This window comes from Saccoglossus kowalevskii, chromosome 13 (genome assembly GCF_978046115.1).
Source record: "Saccoglossus kowalevskii chromosome 13, keSacKowa6.1, whole genome shotgun sequence".
NCBI lineage: Eukaryota > Metazoa > Hemichordata > Enteropneusta > Harrimaniidae > Saccoglossus > Saccoglossus kowalevskii.
In genome coordinates, this window is record NC_140653.1 from 12,158,294 (window position 1) to 12,175,868 (window position 17,575).

Sequence of the window (17,575 nt, forward strand, 5' to 3'; positions counted from 1 at the left end):
GATTCACATTTTACTATTGTCAGCAATATATATTTACTTCAGTCCCTGTTTGCTAGTAAACCTAAATAATCACGTAGGTACAAATACTTTTCATTGGCATTTTCGGGTTGTCATATCTCTAAATTATGACTACAAGCAGGAAATAATAATAATAATAATTTTATTGCATCCTTAGAAGTACAAATTTTCTATTGGTTTACAGCAATAAATATATAAATGATTAAAATAATAGCAAAGTAAGAAAACATATAAAATAGTAAAAAAGAGTCAAGGCATTATATCCAAAGAAAACTCATTTCTTAAAATGAATGATTTATGCAGAAATTCCCCTAAAAGTTTAATTATATTTTTGTCATTACTTTTCATTAAATATGTGAATTTTGCAGGTTGGGAATGATTTCTTTGGGGAATAAAATACTGAAATCAAATCATTTCTATTTGTTTGATATCGTGGGCAAACTTAAAGAAAGTGTAATTCGACATCAACTTCCTGTAATGTGCATTGTTTACAAATTCTATTTTCTAATGGGGTTTTTGGATTGGTATGTCTGCCCTTTTCAATGGCTAGATTATGACTACTTGTTCTGAATCTAGCCATTGATATTCTTTGATTATTATCCAAAACATTAAGGTATCTTTCCAGATTGTAATTCATTCTAAATTTAATGTATGTTGGCAGTTTTGTTTTTTCATTTATCATATTCTCTCTCCAGTATGTTATATATTGTTGTTTAATAGTGCTGCTAATTTCCTTAATATTTTGATGTGAAAAGATTATATAAGGTTTTCATGAGAATACTGCAAAGTATTCACTCAGGCAGTATGTGATAGCATGGATCTCTGCAATGTAACCATATTATTCAAGATTATTATCTAAACTGATATCAATTTGCATGGACGCTTATTAATTATTTACTTGTTCTATAATTGTAGGCACACCACCATAAGAAACCAAATCATCATACATGTATCATCTTACAAGAAATGGTGATTGCATTACAATCATTGAAGACAATGAAATGTGTAAATGAGCAGGGAATGTATCCAACTATTCAGTCAGTGGGTAATGGTAACGATGATGAGGATGAAGAATATCTAGCTATCAAGGAAGATGTTAAGAAAACAAACCCTGCACCATCTGGTGAAGAATTTGATGACTTGACACAGCTTCTGGAGAGAAAACAAGATTTAGAAAATGCATTACAATCATTGAAGACAATGAAATGTGTGAATGAGCAGGGAATGTATCTAACTATTCAGTCGACGGGTAATGGTAACGATGTTGAGGATGCAGATTATCTGGCCATCAAGAAAGAAGTAAAGAAAACAAACCCTGCACCATCTGGTGAAGAAGTTGATGACTTGACACAGCTTCTGGAGAGAAAACAACAAGATTTAGAAAATGCTGATTGTTATTCACTGACTTCAATGGATCTGAACAGCAATGAGGAGGATGAATCTGATTAAGCGACTCCCATTGATCAGTACAATAAAGGAGAGAACAAATTACGAACATCTGTATATATCAATAAACAAGCGGAGAATGTGTCATTTGCACAATCATCTATATATGGCGGTTATGTAGAGGAGAATACATCATATGCACGAATATTCATATATGACAACAATGTTCGGGACAATACGTCATATGCAAAAACTAGTATGGATATGGAAAATTGAGAATGGCACAAGCATGGAAATGAGATGCAAGAAACATATCTTCAATAGAACATGCATTACAATGCTGGAAATTATGAAGCAGGGCAAGAACTTCGGTATTATTCAGGCACCCAGTTTCATGGCTAAAATTGCTGAATGATTTCAATTTAATTTAATAATTACACATTTTCAATTGTGACGATTTTGAAGTAAAGTTGACTGAACTTGGTTTGTATATGAACACTGTAGATATATACAATAGAATCTTGGACAAATAAAAAACCTTGTTGATTTTATTATTTCATTTATACACTCTTCTTTTGGAGGTCAACAACCCTCAAAGGGAATTATTAACCTCAGCTGCGTCTTGGTCAATAATTTCCTCTTCGGGTCATTAAAACTGAATATTGACCATCTCTGAGGTAACTAAATATTTCATTATGCTGAATGAATAAACACAACATAAATCAAACTTCTGTTTGCAATAACTGTCTGAGTCAATAAGTTTTATTTACCACCATACTTAAACATAAGATATAATAATGATTATTGTTATAATACCAAATTACAAACTTGCCTTGTAGCAATACAGACTTTCCAAGTAACTTTACCAACTTTGCATACATGTACTTTCACTAACTTAGTACGTAACGTAACGTAATGTAACAATTTTATCAACTTTGCTCGCATCTTTGCAACTTAGCAATGCATACCTTTTTCCTCGTAACTTTCATCAACTTCTATACAAATATTCCACCCTTGCAGTCATGTCACATAACTTAACCAACTATACATTCTAATTTGCAGACTGCTTTTCATCTAAATTTACCATGCACATTTCCCCATAAATTTACCAACTGTGCATGCAAATGTGCACACTTGTAGTTATACAGCCTTTCCACGTAACATTACCAACCTTGCACGTAACTTTACATGCTTTCCATCTAAATTTCCCTTCTTTTCATGCAAATTTGCTAACTTGACAAGTAGTTATAAAAGACTTTACGAAAATCCACCTTCATTGCACAAAACTTTGCAGGCTTTCCATCTAAAATAACTACTTTGCATGCACATTTGCAGAGTTTTCTTTTTAACTTTATCAACTTTGCACACAAAAATACGTTATTAAACCTACTTAGCAAGAAGCTTAATAGATTTTCACGTAACTTTACCAACTTTGCACGTAACTGTGTTGACTTGTGACGCAACTTCACTTACTTTGTATGAAACTTCACTAACTTGCCACGTAACAATACTGAATTTTCACATAACATTACCAACTTTGTATGCAAATTTTGCCGGAGATTCATAATGTACATTTGTATTTGTTTAATTCGTTTATCTTTTCATATGAAGAATTCTTCTGAGTATTTTTTTACAAAATAGTATCATTTACTTGCATGTATTATTTACTATCACGTTCGATACGCACCTATATAAAAGGCTAGTTTCAGAGTTTGGGGCGCCTTTTTCATGTGTAACCTGTTACTATGCCAGTTGGTTGAGCAATAAACCACACCGTGTTTTTTTTGCATCCACATTTGACTGTTTATTCTATCATCGAGCACTACCGAAAGCGCACTACTCTATCCCCCACAAATTTTGAAAAACTGCCAAGTAGCTATCCTCGGGAGCGGAGCTACGTCACAAGACGTTCCACGTTGCTACGACGCGCACCACTGTACACGCATTTCTATGGGCTCTGTGTGCGCTGCTGTGGAACGCCGGTCGAGCCGGTGAAAATTCCAGAAAACAACACAAACTCAACTTTGAAGTAATCCCGAACAGCCAAATTTATATATGTTACACACGTAGGGCTAATCTTGTTACACTGTTCAGAGGAGTCTCAACAATCATCCCAAAGTACCGTTTTCTGCGAGTTTTGGGCCTTTGTTTTCACCGCCGCAGGTTGCCAGGCGGTGAAAATGCCCGGATGTCCGCCCCCGAGGATACAGAGGTTCCACAACAACTTTGCACGCAATGTTAAATGCATCCACGTTTCTTTACTTCGTGCACAGTTGTGTGGTTTTTTCCATAAACTGCCACGCACTTGTAGTGACATTCAACGTAATTTGCACTCGATGTTTTACGCTTTCCAGTCTCCTCTACTTACTTCGTACGCAATTGTGTAACGTCGCAGACTTTTCACATAACTTTACCTACTTTGGACTATACAGACTTTCAATGTAGTTACCAACTTTGCACGCAATATTTCACACTTCCACACCTTTTACTTACTTTCTACGCAATTGTGTAGGCTTTCCGTGTAACTTTACCAACTTTGTGGACTTTTACATGGAACTTTACCAACTTGGCAGACATGCCACGTATTTATACTGACTTCCGACGCAAATTTACAGACTTGCCTTTAGCAATACTTTTCACGTAATCACGTAACTTTACTAACTTTGCGTAGAAACTTACATACTTGCCAAAGAGCTATACAGACGTTCTACTATCATCCGAATAGCATTCCTAACTGACCCACAAACCCGTGCGTGATCGTGTTAGGAAAAGCTGTATTTTACTGTACTTGTACTTTACTGGGGGGGGGGGGGTGCATAGAAGTGCAATACGGGTGCCAATATGTGACGCCCGACTTGGGTGTCATTTCACGTTATTTTGTTTAGAAGTGGGTGGTCATTTATTAATGTTTTGGTTTAGAAGTGTGTAGCATTTATTTACTTTTTCACAGGTCGTTATATTCAAAGCCAAATACTGGATAAGGCTGCATAAAATGCATCGCCCGGATGCGCTCACTGGTTGCGAAAGTTGTGAGCTTGGTGTTTTGTTTTTTGGCTGAAAACGCGTGTGTTTAGAAGTGGGTATATTAAATAGAAAAAATAGTCCAAAAGTGAGTATGGTTTACGAGAGGTGGGCTGCACACCCCTACCCACTTAACGTGGAAGTAGCTCCCCCTCCCCGGGCCGCGCCAAGGAGCTGGCGCCACCAATCAGCATCACTGTATCACAAATGTCATCACAGATTAAAACAATGGTGGCGCGTAGCTGAGTCGCCGGGAGTCAAGAACAGAGGGTCTATATTCGTTTACACGTTTCCAAAATTTATTATTCTAACGTTGACAATTGTTTGTGGACAAGTGAGTGAAGACGATGTAATGGAATATTTGTGCAAACCGTAATTAAGTAAACTGCACGTCGAAAAACAAAACATGTCGACTTGTTCGATCCGTTCTTCGTTGCAACAAACACATCATATCCCTTCGATACAGCACTAGGTTCTACATTTGATGGTCAGTGGGCTCGTTCACAGAGAAAGAGCTAGCATCACGTTGATTTCTATATTTAACCATTTTTGATGTTACCAAGTAATATGTTGTCTCTATCGTGATTTGGTAATGCAAATGAGCTCAGGTGAATCTTATAATCGTTTGAGGGCGTGCGAAATACAGTAAATCGTGGTGAAATCTGCCAAGGGTTAAAGCTGAGGCCACGCGGCAATAAAGACTTTTCACGTAATTTACCAACTTTGCATACACATGTCATAACTTGGTAAGTAGCTAAAAAGTCTTTTCACATACCTTTCTCAAATTTGCGCGTAAGTTTGCAGAATTAATTGTCACGCAATTTTACTAACTTTGCATGCTTATTTACAGACTTGGCAATTAGCTGTAACAACTTTTCACGTACCTTTACCAGCTTTGCACGTTTTCCATCTAAATTTACGATTGCAGTGTTTCCATCTAACGTTTTCAACCTTGCACGCAACTTTGTAGACTTGTCATGTAGCAATACAGACTTTTCCATTATTGCCTGAAAATTTGCAGACCGGGCAAGCAGATGTACAGACTTTTCTCATAACTTTTTCAACTTTGCACGTAACTTTGCAGTATCCCATTTAAATTTAGCTACTTTGCATGCAAAGTTTTCTCGTAACATTATATCTTCACACGCGAAATTGCACACATCGTACGTAGCTATTAAGACTTTTTCATCATTGCACGTACATTTGCAGACTTTACATACTTTCTACGTAGCTGTGCAGACTTTCTACGTAACTTCACCAACTTTGTACGCAATTTTGAAGACTTGTCACGTAACATTGCCATCTTTGCACACAAGGTTTTTGACGTAACTTTGCACACTTACCAGGTAGCAATAAAATACTTTTCACGTAACTTTCCCATATTTGCCAGCAATTCTACACATTTTCCACGTAAATCTTTTCAATTAACTTCACGAACCTTGAATTTACTTCCCAGCCTTTCCACGTAACTTTACCAATTTTTGATTTAGCTCTTACATACCTCACACACAGCAGTGTAACTTTCCACGCAACTTTCTAGCTTCAACGTTTAGCACATAGCAATACAAAAGTTATTCGTAACTTTACCAATTGTGGATGCAATTTTACAGGCTTTCACAGTAATCTAACCAGTTTCACAAGCAGATTTGTACAGTCTTCCACAGTTTTTACGCAAGTTTAAGGCTTTCTATGTAACTTTCCCTATTTTGCACGCAACTTTAAAAAAATGTTACCAATAAATTCAGAATTTATTGACAGACTCTGCACATAGTATTACCTGCTTTGCACGTAATTGTGTCGACTTCATATCGACTTCGTAAGTTTCAGGACTTACCATTTAACGTACTCTACTTTTCCGTGGAAAATGGCGGGTGTTTTACAGACCTTCCAATTCAACCTTCTACTAATAACGTATCATCTCATACATTCTACGTAGGTTTACCTATTTTGCACGTAACGTTCCCGACTTTATACGCCACTTTTCCATCCCTGCAAGCAGCATTACAAACTTTGCAGGTAAATTTATTGACTTTTAATAAATATAGAACACAAACCACATTGCTTATATATTGGGTCTCTTAGGCTCTTCACAAGCCTATGTCCCACTCAACTTAACTCATTGAGCCTGCTAACCCAGACCTTATTAAAAAAAATAACTGCCAACTTCTTAGACGTACTAAATTTGACCAAAGCAATTTTTAACGGAAGTTTTCGAATCAATGCACTCTTAACACGTTTCAGCCAAGTGTTGCTGAAAAAAAGTTAAACTTTGGTAATCTGTAATTACTTTGAAATCAAAGTGTTGACTTATCAGAGGTTAATTCACGCAACATTTGTCAAGCACTTTTCCCGCTTTTGCATGCAGTATTATGCACTTTGCACGTACTTTAACAGATTTCTTATGCAAATTTAAGGACCTTCCATATAACTTTCCCGGCTTTGCGTATTCCTCGTAACTTAGATATTAGTGTCACACGAGTGAATGATACGGATTCAGTTTTATGAACGAAACTTATCACCTTGACGAACTTAAACCGATGAAATAGTCAGTGTTAACGCTAAGGTAACTGACAGCGGTTTAGACTCCAGTGACATATAAAGTGTGCGACAACTAGTTTATTGGAAAACAAAATATTATAAATATTGGTGACATATATGGAATCATCATGACAATTGTCCCTGGTACGTGTCATGAGTACAAAGTGGTATTCAAACTTAATTAATCTGGGAAAGGTCCGCCCAAGGTACATATATACCAAGTTAAAAACCAATCGGACATTTTCCATGAAGTTGAAAGTATAAAATGTTGACGTAGCTGCCGTCAACGACGCCGGACAATCATTAATATAAAATTTGGCGGATCTTGAAAGCTGCAGAAGAATATATTGCTTCACCCCACAACCTATATAAAGCAGTTACATGTGCTTACATTTCAGGAAAGGAAAATTGATTTTTTTACAAAGAGGTATAGCCAGTTACCAGAAAATATAGACATATAACCAGTATTAAATCTTATACTTGAACAGTTCACAGCCAACTGTATAAATGTCTCAACAAATATTACTTAATACCCATAGTATTCAAGATCAAGGATGGATGGAAGTGGGGTTATGGGAGCCATTTTTGACCTGAAAAATGTTATTGCGATAATCTTTCAACCAAATGTAATGCTTTAGTATGTCTGTTAACACCATTAATGTAGCAACAGGTGTACAGACTTGTTAAATACTTGACCTGTAATTCAAGCATTCTCTGAAGCATGCTACCATTACAGCCTGTACATCATCTGAAAGCTTAGATACTGGTTAATACAATTGTGCATATGCCGTACAAATGTTTGTCTAATGGATGACCTGAAGGACAGTATCGCTACTCTGCTTTATTCCGACGATTGAGAATGTCATGTGTTAACCCTTTCTGTTACGAAAATGACATGCGAATTGCACAGGAGGTTCACAACGCTGTAGGCTAGAGAATCGTGTCTCGGTTTTTCGTTTTCTACCTTTGTATTTTAGCTAAGAAACAATGCTACCGACAACGATTATCACTATTTTCAACCTAAGTTGTGGAATAAATCATTATTAATGGTACACTGGTATTTAAACCTGTTTTTATTTACATCATGTTTCCATTTATTGTATAGTATTGTTTTTCATTTATCGTGTATAGTGAATGTAAGTATTTTTGTTTTGACCATATTGGGAAACCGTGGTGCATTTCATTGAGTATGCCTGTTTATTGCTATTGAGAGGGGCACCCATAGAACTCACACTGGACAGGGGGTTCTTTCACTGCTAGAATGGGGTAGACAAGACAATAGTACAGGAAATGAAATACAAACACACCAAAATATCAAGTTAAAGCTCCTGGCTTCAATACTTCTCAAAATAATCCTAGGAAACAAAGCACAGAATAATACAAAGAATAAATTCACTAAAACAGGGGATTGCCTAGGAAAGTTTGAATTGGTTATAATTCTCAGTTTCAGGATGTAGAGATGGATGATAGTCAATGGCTTCTGCAACACAACAACGAAGAGATACATGATTCTTGCTTGCAGAGGAACGCTGTTATTCTAGAGGGCAACACTGATAGCAGGAGATCACAGAGCAGTTCATACAAGTCTCACAGAATGATGATTGAAACCTGTCACTAGATATGGACAAGATCATTTACTTATCGCCGCCCATATGACGGCACTATGGCAACTAAAACAACCAACCAACCGTTCAAGGCATTTCTACGACTCTATTGAAAGTCACATCCCAGGCCTACAGGGAAAAGACGAACAAACTTGTGGAGAATTACTTGTACCTATGATAAGGGAGAAGTTACTCGCGAACATTCGCCGAAAGGTCGCTCGAGAACATGGAGATGTTGTGTGCAATTGACCAGATATACGAAAAGCATTGTTACGCGAGATCAACGTACTTGAAGTCGGCTGCTCACTGGACGAACTATCGACTGTAAATTCTTTCTTCTACGCGAAGAGTGCCTTTCTAATTTGTCTTGTATTCTGGGTAAAGTCCACATCAATTGAGATATTTGAGTTCTTTAATGTGTATGCACTTCCTCGTACCAATTCCTTATCTTTATATTTCACAAATCTGGCTACAACTGGTTTAGAACCTCTCACATTTGGGGAATTATATATACGATGTGCTCTATCGATTTCATAACTGATGCATCAACTTAACCTTATTTTCCGTTAGCTTCCAGGTATTGTGAAGAAATTGATGAAATTAAAATTAAAAAGGGCTCTTGCTTGTATCAGGTGCTCTAGTCATAGGCTAGAAATAGAAGAGGGTAGATTAGTGGAACTGGAGGTAGAACAGAGAATGTGTAAAATATGTGAATCCCTTGAAATAGAGGAGGATGAATTCCACTTCGTTTTAAAATGCCCTATGTATAAAAACATTATAAATTTATTCCATTATGTCGAATAAATCTGACCAAATAATCACAAAACTAGCTATGTTAGCATAAAGCACACATTCTGAGAATGTATTTTGTGAAATGGGCCGGTGGCCTTTAAGAATCATTTAATGAATCATTTTGAAGGTTTTTAGCACGCCTGCAAAGATAATTAATTTCACAATTTAATTACTGAAATGACTGTGATCTTCGACGAAGGACGCCGTCGCTCAAAAGTTAAAAAAATATATAATTGGTCGAGATAACCACTTTGTTATTGCCAGTTATGAATTGCCTTCAGTAAAACTCACAAAATGTTGACATCCACTGTGACATATATTGTAACTAGAAATTCAGTATTATACTGAACTAGATACTGTTTTTTGACCTGTATTTATTGTTGTATCTATTGAAGTAATCTTAATGAAATATTTTGAATACGTGAATGTTTCCAATTTCTCCCGATTTTCCTTGTTTGTATATAGTTGATTCAACATAATAAAGAAACAAACACACTGTACATATCACTCACAGCTGTTATGTTTGTTTTCGTTTAACGTAATGCTATAAAATTACGATTAGCGTATGCCTCTTTTATGCGAATACGTGTTTTGCTCATTTAGTTGTTTGGTCTTGTTCTGGGAGTATCCTGGGAGTAATTAATCATAATAATGGCTCTCATTATTCATATGTGTACATCTGTCAACGAATCTGAAATACGTGAATTATTTGTCGTATATTGCTTTCTTTATATTCAACCATGAGCGATTTCACTAAAATTAACATTTTAAAGTGAAAATCAAAATAAAATCATATCACCAAGTAATTATCTTCTTTCACAATTCAGTTTCGAAGACCTCCAATTTGGATATAGCATCTGAAAAGTGAACCAGAGAATCTGTTTCTCAAATAAAGTACTGTAATTTTCTTGTATTTGTCTTTCATTGCCTTTGATTTAATATAGGTCCGTGCCAAATGACGGCCAAGTGAATTCCTAACATTTTCTAGAAACTAACATTTTTGTTTTTCAATTTCAATTGATGGATTGGTAAGCAGTAACAATTTAATATTTAGCTGTGGTTCTCGAAGTTATGCCTGTGGTGGGGCGACATCTTCCTTTCAATTTTGATTTTGAAATTTGCGTCAAAAAAAAACTTATTTTCAATTTGAGACTCATTTTATTGACGTTCTAGGGGATATTTGCAGAAATTTGCACATCGAGTCGGACAAAGAAGATAAAAGACAAGTGGTATGTTTCCAGTCAGTTATGTTCAGAAATTTGCCATTGTCTCTAATGAAAGTTAGTTGTTTATCTAGAAAAACGTTACTTTCTTGTACATTTTATAGGCAACGTGTGGAGATTGTTTACATAACGAACATCAGAAATAACGAATAAAACCCCGTCATTTGGTCGTAACGTGACTATATTCCAGCCACACAATTTGTTGAATCTCCGTTCACTGTCATTATTATTCAAATTAAAGAGTTATTTCCTTTTCGAAGTGCTTGAATGTGTTTGTGATAGTCTATTTTGGGGCCGGCGCTGAATCGTGCAATGTCCATCCGTATTCGCATTTCGGATGAGGTGTTAGATCTGAAAGAACCGTTAACTTTTGAGCAGCTAAATACTTTATCTAATAAGAGACCTGGCTTGCAACAATGTAGTTGGCGCTCGTCTTTTATCTGTTATCATTTATTGCTGGGTTCGCCGTCGACTGTAAATGCAAGTAACCGAGACGCCCCCCTCTCTAGCGAATTAATAAAATGAAACATTCCAAAATGGGAAAAGGATAACTGAGAATTACAGTCAAATCTAAATTGTCATCACTTACCGCCAATCACCTATTAAAATCACGCAGAAAACCAAATGCTAGATTCCAGAATATATTATATATTCACTTGTATTTATCACCTAGAAAGTATCGGGTGATTGGAAACCCCTTTTTTTTAGCAATACGAGTTGTAAGTGATGTAATCCAATTAGTTAGACACATACGAAACTAAGTTTTTTTTCAATGCCGCAGATTTTAAAAACAGCAGCAGCACATATATGGCAATTCGATATGAATATAATAGTTTCTGATTATTCCGTATGGAAAAAAAAATAGTTAATAAGGCAACTGTATCAACTGCTATCTGTTGCAGTTGTTTGGATATAAATGGGTATGAAAACAAAGGAAACATCGGATGGATACATACCTTCAATGGTCAGCTATGCCCTGCTGAGAATCAATGACATGTCATTAACTCTTGGTTTGTGCCTTGAGGTCCATGTATCTCTCTTACCAATTTGACAGTGTGTTGTTTGTTTTGTTTGTGTGTCCCCTGTATATTTCTTGTCCTCTGTGCTTGTTTGTCGAATAACCTATCTTCACCGTGAACAACGCAATTAACATAATACTAAAACAACATTCAGAATAATAATGGTGAGGAACATAATTAATAGATTTATTTGAACTAATAAAACATTATGTCCCACAAGTATAACATGGAATCGTTCAAAGCATTACCTATCAATTATGTAGTCAATTATAGATAATAAATTATTTCATATGCCACCTATTGAATTTGCAATTTAGTAAGTAGCGCCTTTAAAGTCGTTTCTCTTTTATCGACATTGCTAATGAGTTCCAACGATGAATTTGGCCTTTGAACGAACAAATTGATTTAAGAAATGACTGTTGTATATATGAATATAAAATCAACATCAAAATTATTTTCTTGCTAAATTGTCATGTTTTAAATTGAATATCAAGTGGTAAGTTTACAATTTACATATATACAAAAAATCTAAGCTGTTTAAAAAGATATGTAATATAATCAACCCTATTTATTAAAAATGTAACTGTAAAACCACTCCATTTTTGCATTAGGTAAATATGGTAATTAATGATCAAAGCATACCATATGCAGATGATATTGAGATGGTTAATGATCGTAAGTGTCAAGTCAAGTAAGGATATTATTGTGTTACGTTTTTCCTGAAGCCAAATTGGAAATTATTCAACATTTTTAATTTCTCTCTTTCTTAATATATATAGACCTATAATTACCAATTTGCGGGGCAACTTTAGCAACTTGATTCCCGGGGGGGGGAAGTGAAATATAAATTATATGAGCAAGTGGTTGACAAATATCCACAATATTTTCTTGGATCACGTAGTTTAATTTCACATTCAACATCGACACGTGTAATCTGATAAAAAATAAAATAAATAAAATAAATTCGTTAACCTGTTCGATAGATATAATGTAAAATCGAGATCAGAATTTATATTTGCAGAGAGTATTGTGCCAATATTTACAAAAAAACATGCATTGAACTCTTTATTTATATATATTTGAAGTCAGGTTTCTTGTTTACGTTTTGATATTGGAAGTTACGGATATACATGTTAATGGAAGACAAAAGTTCAGTGAAGCAAGAAAAGCTAGAAACCCATCAAAATGACAACTCAACGATTCGATATTTATATACAAAACACTAAAACTTTTGTTACACTATTTTGGAAGGAATAAAGCCTGTGACGTAACGACATACTGCTACAGTTTAAATTGTCAAATATCAGACTTAACCGACTAAGAGACAATCAACTGCAATAGTTACGTAATCGCTTTTTTCTTTTGATATTGTAAATTTGTTATGAAACAACTCCACAAAATACAGACTCTGTAATGCTAATTCCTTCTCTCATTAATGTTACAGAAAGGCTTCGTCGCCAGATGCGCTATTATAATATGCGCTATTCTGAACAATCGCCGTACTGCCTTTGTGAATATTTCGCGGTATGCTCATAATATAAGGTTATCGACCGACGCGCAGCGGAGGTCGATGCGACAGCGTACTGTCTGAGTGCATACTTTGATGTATCTTCGTAATAACCTTATTATTATGCATCTTTTCTCTTCAAGGATACATCATGGAAATGCCGAAATTCAAAAAGTTTAGAACGGAATCAGCGAACTTCTTTGTATGGAGTCCGGTCAAATCCTGGTAGCAGCCATGTTTGTTTTTATTATTAGAGGACGGTTACGCGCGTAATCATTCCATATTTGGAATTCGCATTTCCAAATATGGTAGTATAAAAATACCCCGTAAAATACCGCAAAATTACAGCACGCTGTAACCTATGGCGTTACGGTGACAGATGTATAATAATAACATAATAACATCATAATATCTTTTTTCAACTGTTAATCCTATTAGTATTTATTGACCTGTCACAAAATATTTGTCGCTTAATAAAACCGTATGAGCTGAACTGTGATATTCATGGAAAAGGAGATTGATGACAATCTGCCGGATTTATTACACTGTCACAGATCGTATCACATGATTATAACACACGTTGGTGATGTTAAAATATACATGGTTGGGGCATTACACTCGTTTTTACTTACCGTGTCTTCCTCTAGACCGCATATAATATTCATTCTCGCTGACGACTTGGGTTGGAGCGATGTTGGCTATCATGGTTCCGTTATAAAAACACCAAAAATGAAGCTAGACAACTACTATATGTCGTTGTTATGTACGCCACCGAGAGGCCAGTTATTGTCTGGCAGATATTCGGTACGTACCGAATATTGAAGTGATGATTGAGTTAATCTTAGGCGGGGAATTTCCCACGTTAGATGTTGCATATGCCGGGATTAAACCCGGTTTATTTGGGAAGGTAACTGATATTAAATACAAAATTACGATGAGCCAAATTACCAATCACAATTACCTGTATACCAATTATTCAAAAGTAATAAATGAAATATTCATGAGGCTAGTAACAGTGGAATTTCACCCACCAGTTGAAGGGAAATACGGTAATATTTTGGGTTCCATTAATTTAAATATACCTTTCCCGTTAAATATTGAAACTGTGAACTTATTGTATTGACACAATCATAATTATGATGTTAGATTCACACTGGATTACAACATCGTACCATTGATATGTTTACCCATCGACGAAACCATTCTACCACAAAAGTTAAAAGAACGCGGACATGCCACTCACATGGTAGAGAATTGGCATCTTGGTTTTTACAGAAAAGAATGTTTGCCGAATTACAGAGGATTCGATACATTTATGGGCAAGTACATTTTGTATATGCATTGATTATAATAATTATGCAAGCATGTATGTGACTATAGACACAAACATTGAAGAAACAAATATATAATGTTGTATACATTGTGTTGTTTTTGTAACGTTAGAAATTAATTATTGACAGTAAGAAGATACTAATTAAAGCGGGAGTGTCGTCACCTGCGCACGCGCGGGAATTGAGTCCCAAGCGACGATAGCAATACACGCTAAAAACGCAAAGGCTCATAGGTTAGAAGCTTGTTTGTAAACAATGACACGCTATGGCCACCTGACGCATGCGTAGGTGACGACTCCCCCGCTTTAACACGTGGTGCTAGACGCTTTCAATGCAGAATGGTAAGTGTTGATAAGTGTATCTACGGTGAATCAATTTGCATTTTTTTATCAGGGCCTGGTCGATTATTATTATCACAATATCAGTACCGGAATATACCATGGCTGGGATCTTTGAAGAAATAATGACGTCATCGCTCAAAATTACGCCGGTCAATATTCAACCCACGTGTTTGCAGATGAGACCCAGATTATCATCATGAAGCATAAACCGGAAGTAGTGAGTAACATCGTAGATTTACTAGAAACATCTCACACATAGAAGGAGTTCTTTCTTCCCGTTAAAGCGGGGGAGTCGTTACATACGCATACGGCAAACGGCCATTGCGTGTCGTTGTTTACGAACAAACGTCTACCTATGAACGTTTGCGTTTTTATCATGCGTTGTTATCGTCGCTCGGGCCTCAATTCCCGCGCACGCGCAGGTGACGACCCCTCCGCGCGCTTTAAGTAATAGTGAGTTAGTACACTATTTGTTGTTTGTATGTGAGCTTAGTTGACTGCGTTTCTTATGTATGTGATCTAGTAGAACAAAGCATGTGGTATAGAGCTTATTTTCCGGTTCTACTACGCTAGCTAAATATTTTGGAAGCAAGACACACCGATACCCCCACATCAAACTACATTGTTAAGTAACAAAAAACGTAGGCGGCCATTTTATTTTTGTCTGTTCGAATTTCGCGCAGTTAGTTTTTTTGTAGATTAAACTATTGAGTATATTGATGTAATTATGATAGAATATTTTGAATATGTGGATTCGGCAACACGATGTTCGCGTGCTTTTAATTTCCCGTGTTTTGTGGTTTGCCCGTTTGCATAAATTTAATGGGGCAAAATTATACCGATAGAAAAAAGTACAAATCACTCACAGCTGTTACATAAATCCACGTCTCTATTTAAAGTTCTGTATTCTATAGAAATTACACTATTGATGTAGGATTGCTTATTTTGTTTGTATCATTTCAGTGGGAGGGAATATTTAATGCTTAATCCCCGTATGTAAAAAATGACTGTTAAAAAAAGTTAATCGCCCTATCATTATATGTATGAGAGTAATGAGTTTAAAAGTACCTGTCATTTGGGTCCATCAGTCAATTAATCTGTAATATGTGAATTAAAGTGAGATAATTGTCGTATCTTGCTTGTCGAGCCAATCGTGTCATTCTGCTTATTTAAAAAAAAAACATACATATATCTGTACGCTGGAATTTAATATAGCTAAAATTATGCTTTTTGATTAGAAATAACAAATTATGTTACATTTGTGTTTAACTCCCTTCTTAACAAGTGACACAAATTTGGATGAATCAATAAACAATAAACAAGGCTACAGAAAATAAAGTTGTCGGGCAGATTTTGGAGGGCCAATTTGTGAACATGAGGGAAAGTAACACCAATAGAATTCCCATAGACGACAGCGTTAACCTTAGTGTCGATAACAATAATTTGAAATTATCGTTTACTTGTACATTTTTACCATGCTTTTACCAAAACCAAACTGTTTGACAATTTTTTTTTTACAAAAAACATAACCCAGATACACAAAATTAAGAGCATCGGACATTTATCACATTGTCACAATGGAATATTAATAATAATATTACGTAATATTTACGTCACACACCGCTGTACGAAACATGAATACAAATCACAGCAAAAATAACAATATTATAAACAAATTAAATTAAAAGTCTTCAAAATACTTTAAAAATGACATTACCATTAAAATCGGAGAACTGTCTTCTAAAAAGTTGAGTTTTCAGACTTCTCTTAAAAAACATTGATTTTGATTGACTGACAAATGGAGAATGGAAGTTCATTTCAAAAGGAGGGCATAATTACCAAAAGAACGCCAACCATATGTCTTTGTGGTACATTTTTAATTTTGTCTTTTCAATAAAAAAAGACCAGTGTTAGATGACCGAGACTATGATCACAAGTCACATAAATAAATTGGAGCAGAATTATTAAAAAAATTACAGACAGTCAACAGTACTTTAAATGCGTAGCCGATGCAAATTATAAGGTGTAGATGTATTGTAGTCAGATTTTTTTTTACAATTGACTAGTCTGGCTGCTGCATTTTGAACAGATTGGAGTTTGTCTAACTGAAATTGAGGGCATCCATTAAATATAATATTACAGTAGTCTAATCTTAATGTCACAAATGCATGGACTATTGAATTCATCGTAGCCGCTTTATCCAATAGAGTTCGATTTCTACTAATACAGTAATGTGCAAAGTAAGCTGACTTACAAATCTGATTAATATGGTGCCCCAAATCACCATCAGTTTCAAAATGAAATCTAAGATTACGGTCTGAGCTAAAAAAATTTATGTCAGACCCACCGATTATCAATGAGTTCAACATCTCAATGTTCTTTTTAAAGCGCGATGAATAATGAGTGATTTCCGTCTTGCCAGGGTTGAGAATCCACATGTTTGATTTCAGCCAATAAGGTACAATATTATTCATATTATAATAACATTGAGACTTGTGAATGACCTACTTGGAAATAAAAGACATGAAGCAGATTTTAGTAATATAGCAACGTTTTGGATAAAACATATTAACAAGCAACCATTACAATAATCTTTCAAAACTTATACATATATTTGAAATATATAATAGTTTGAATTAAAATAAAAGCAATTATATAAGAATATCATCACAATACAATAATTAACTATTCCCTATCAACAGATATTTGGTTTTGACAAATATTTGGATCTAACATGTGCTTGAAATAAAACCTTTAATCCCTTCACGTTTTTCGTTTATTGATAAACTATGTCA

General features: G+C 35.3%; 1 protein-coding gene across 1 annotated transcript in view; it reads left to right on the top strand.

Moving 5' to 3' along the window:
* The window catches only part of LOC100372880 (uncharacterized), a 29,926-nt gene extending 27,795 nt beyond the window's left edge, over nt 1-2,131 (top strand). The window contains exon 16 of the mRNA XM_006818265.3: nt 934-2,131. Coding sequence (XP_006818328.2) covers nt 934-1,467 — 534 coding nt within the window. The 3' untranslated portion in view covers nt 1,468-2,131. The remainder of the gene's footprint in view (nt 1-933) is intronic.
* Nucleotides 2,132-17,575: the final 15,444 nt, after the last annotated feature.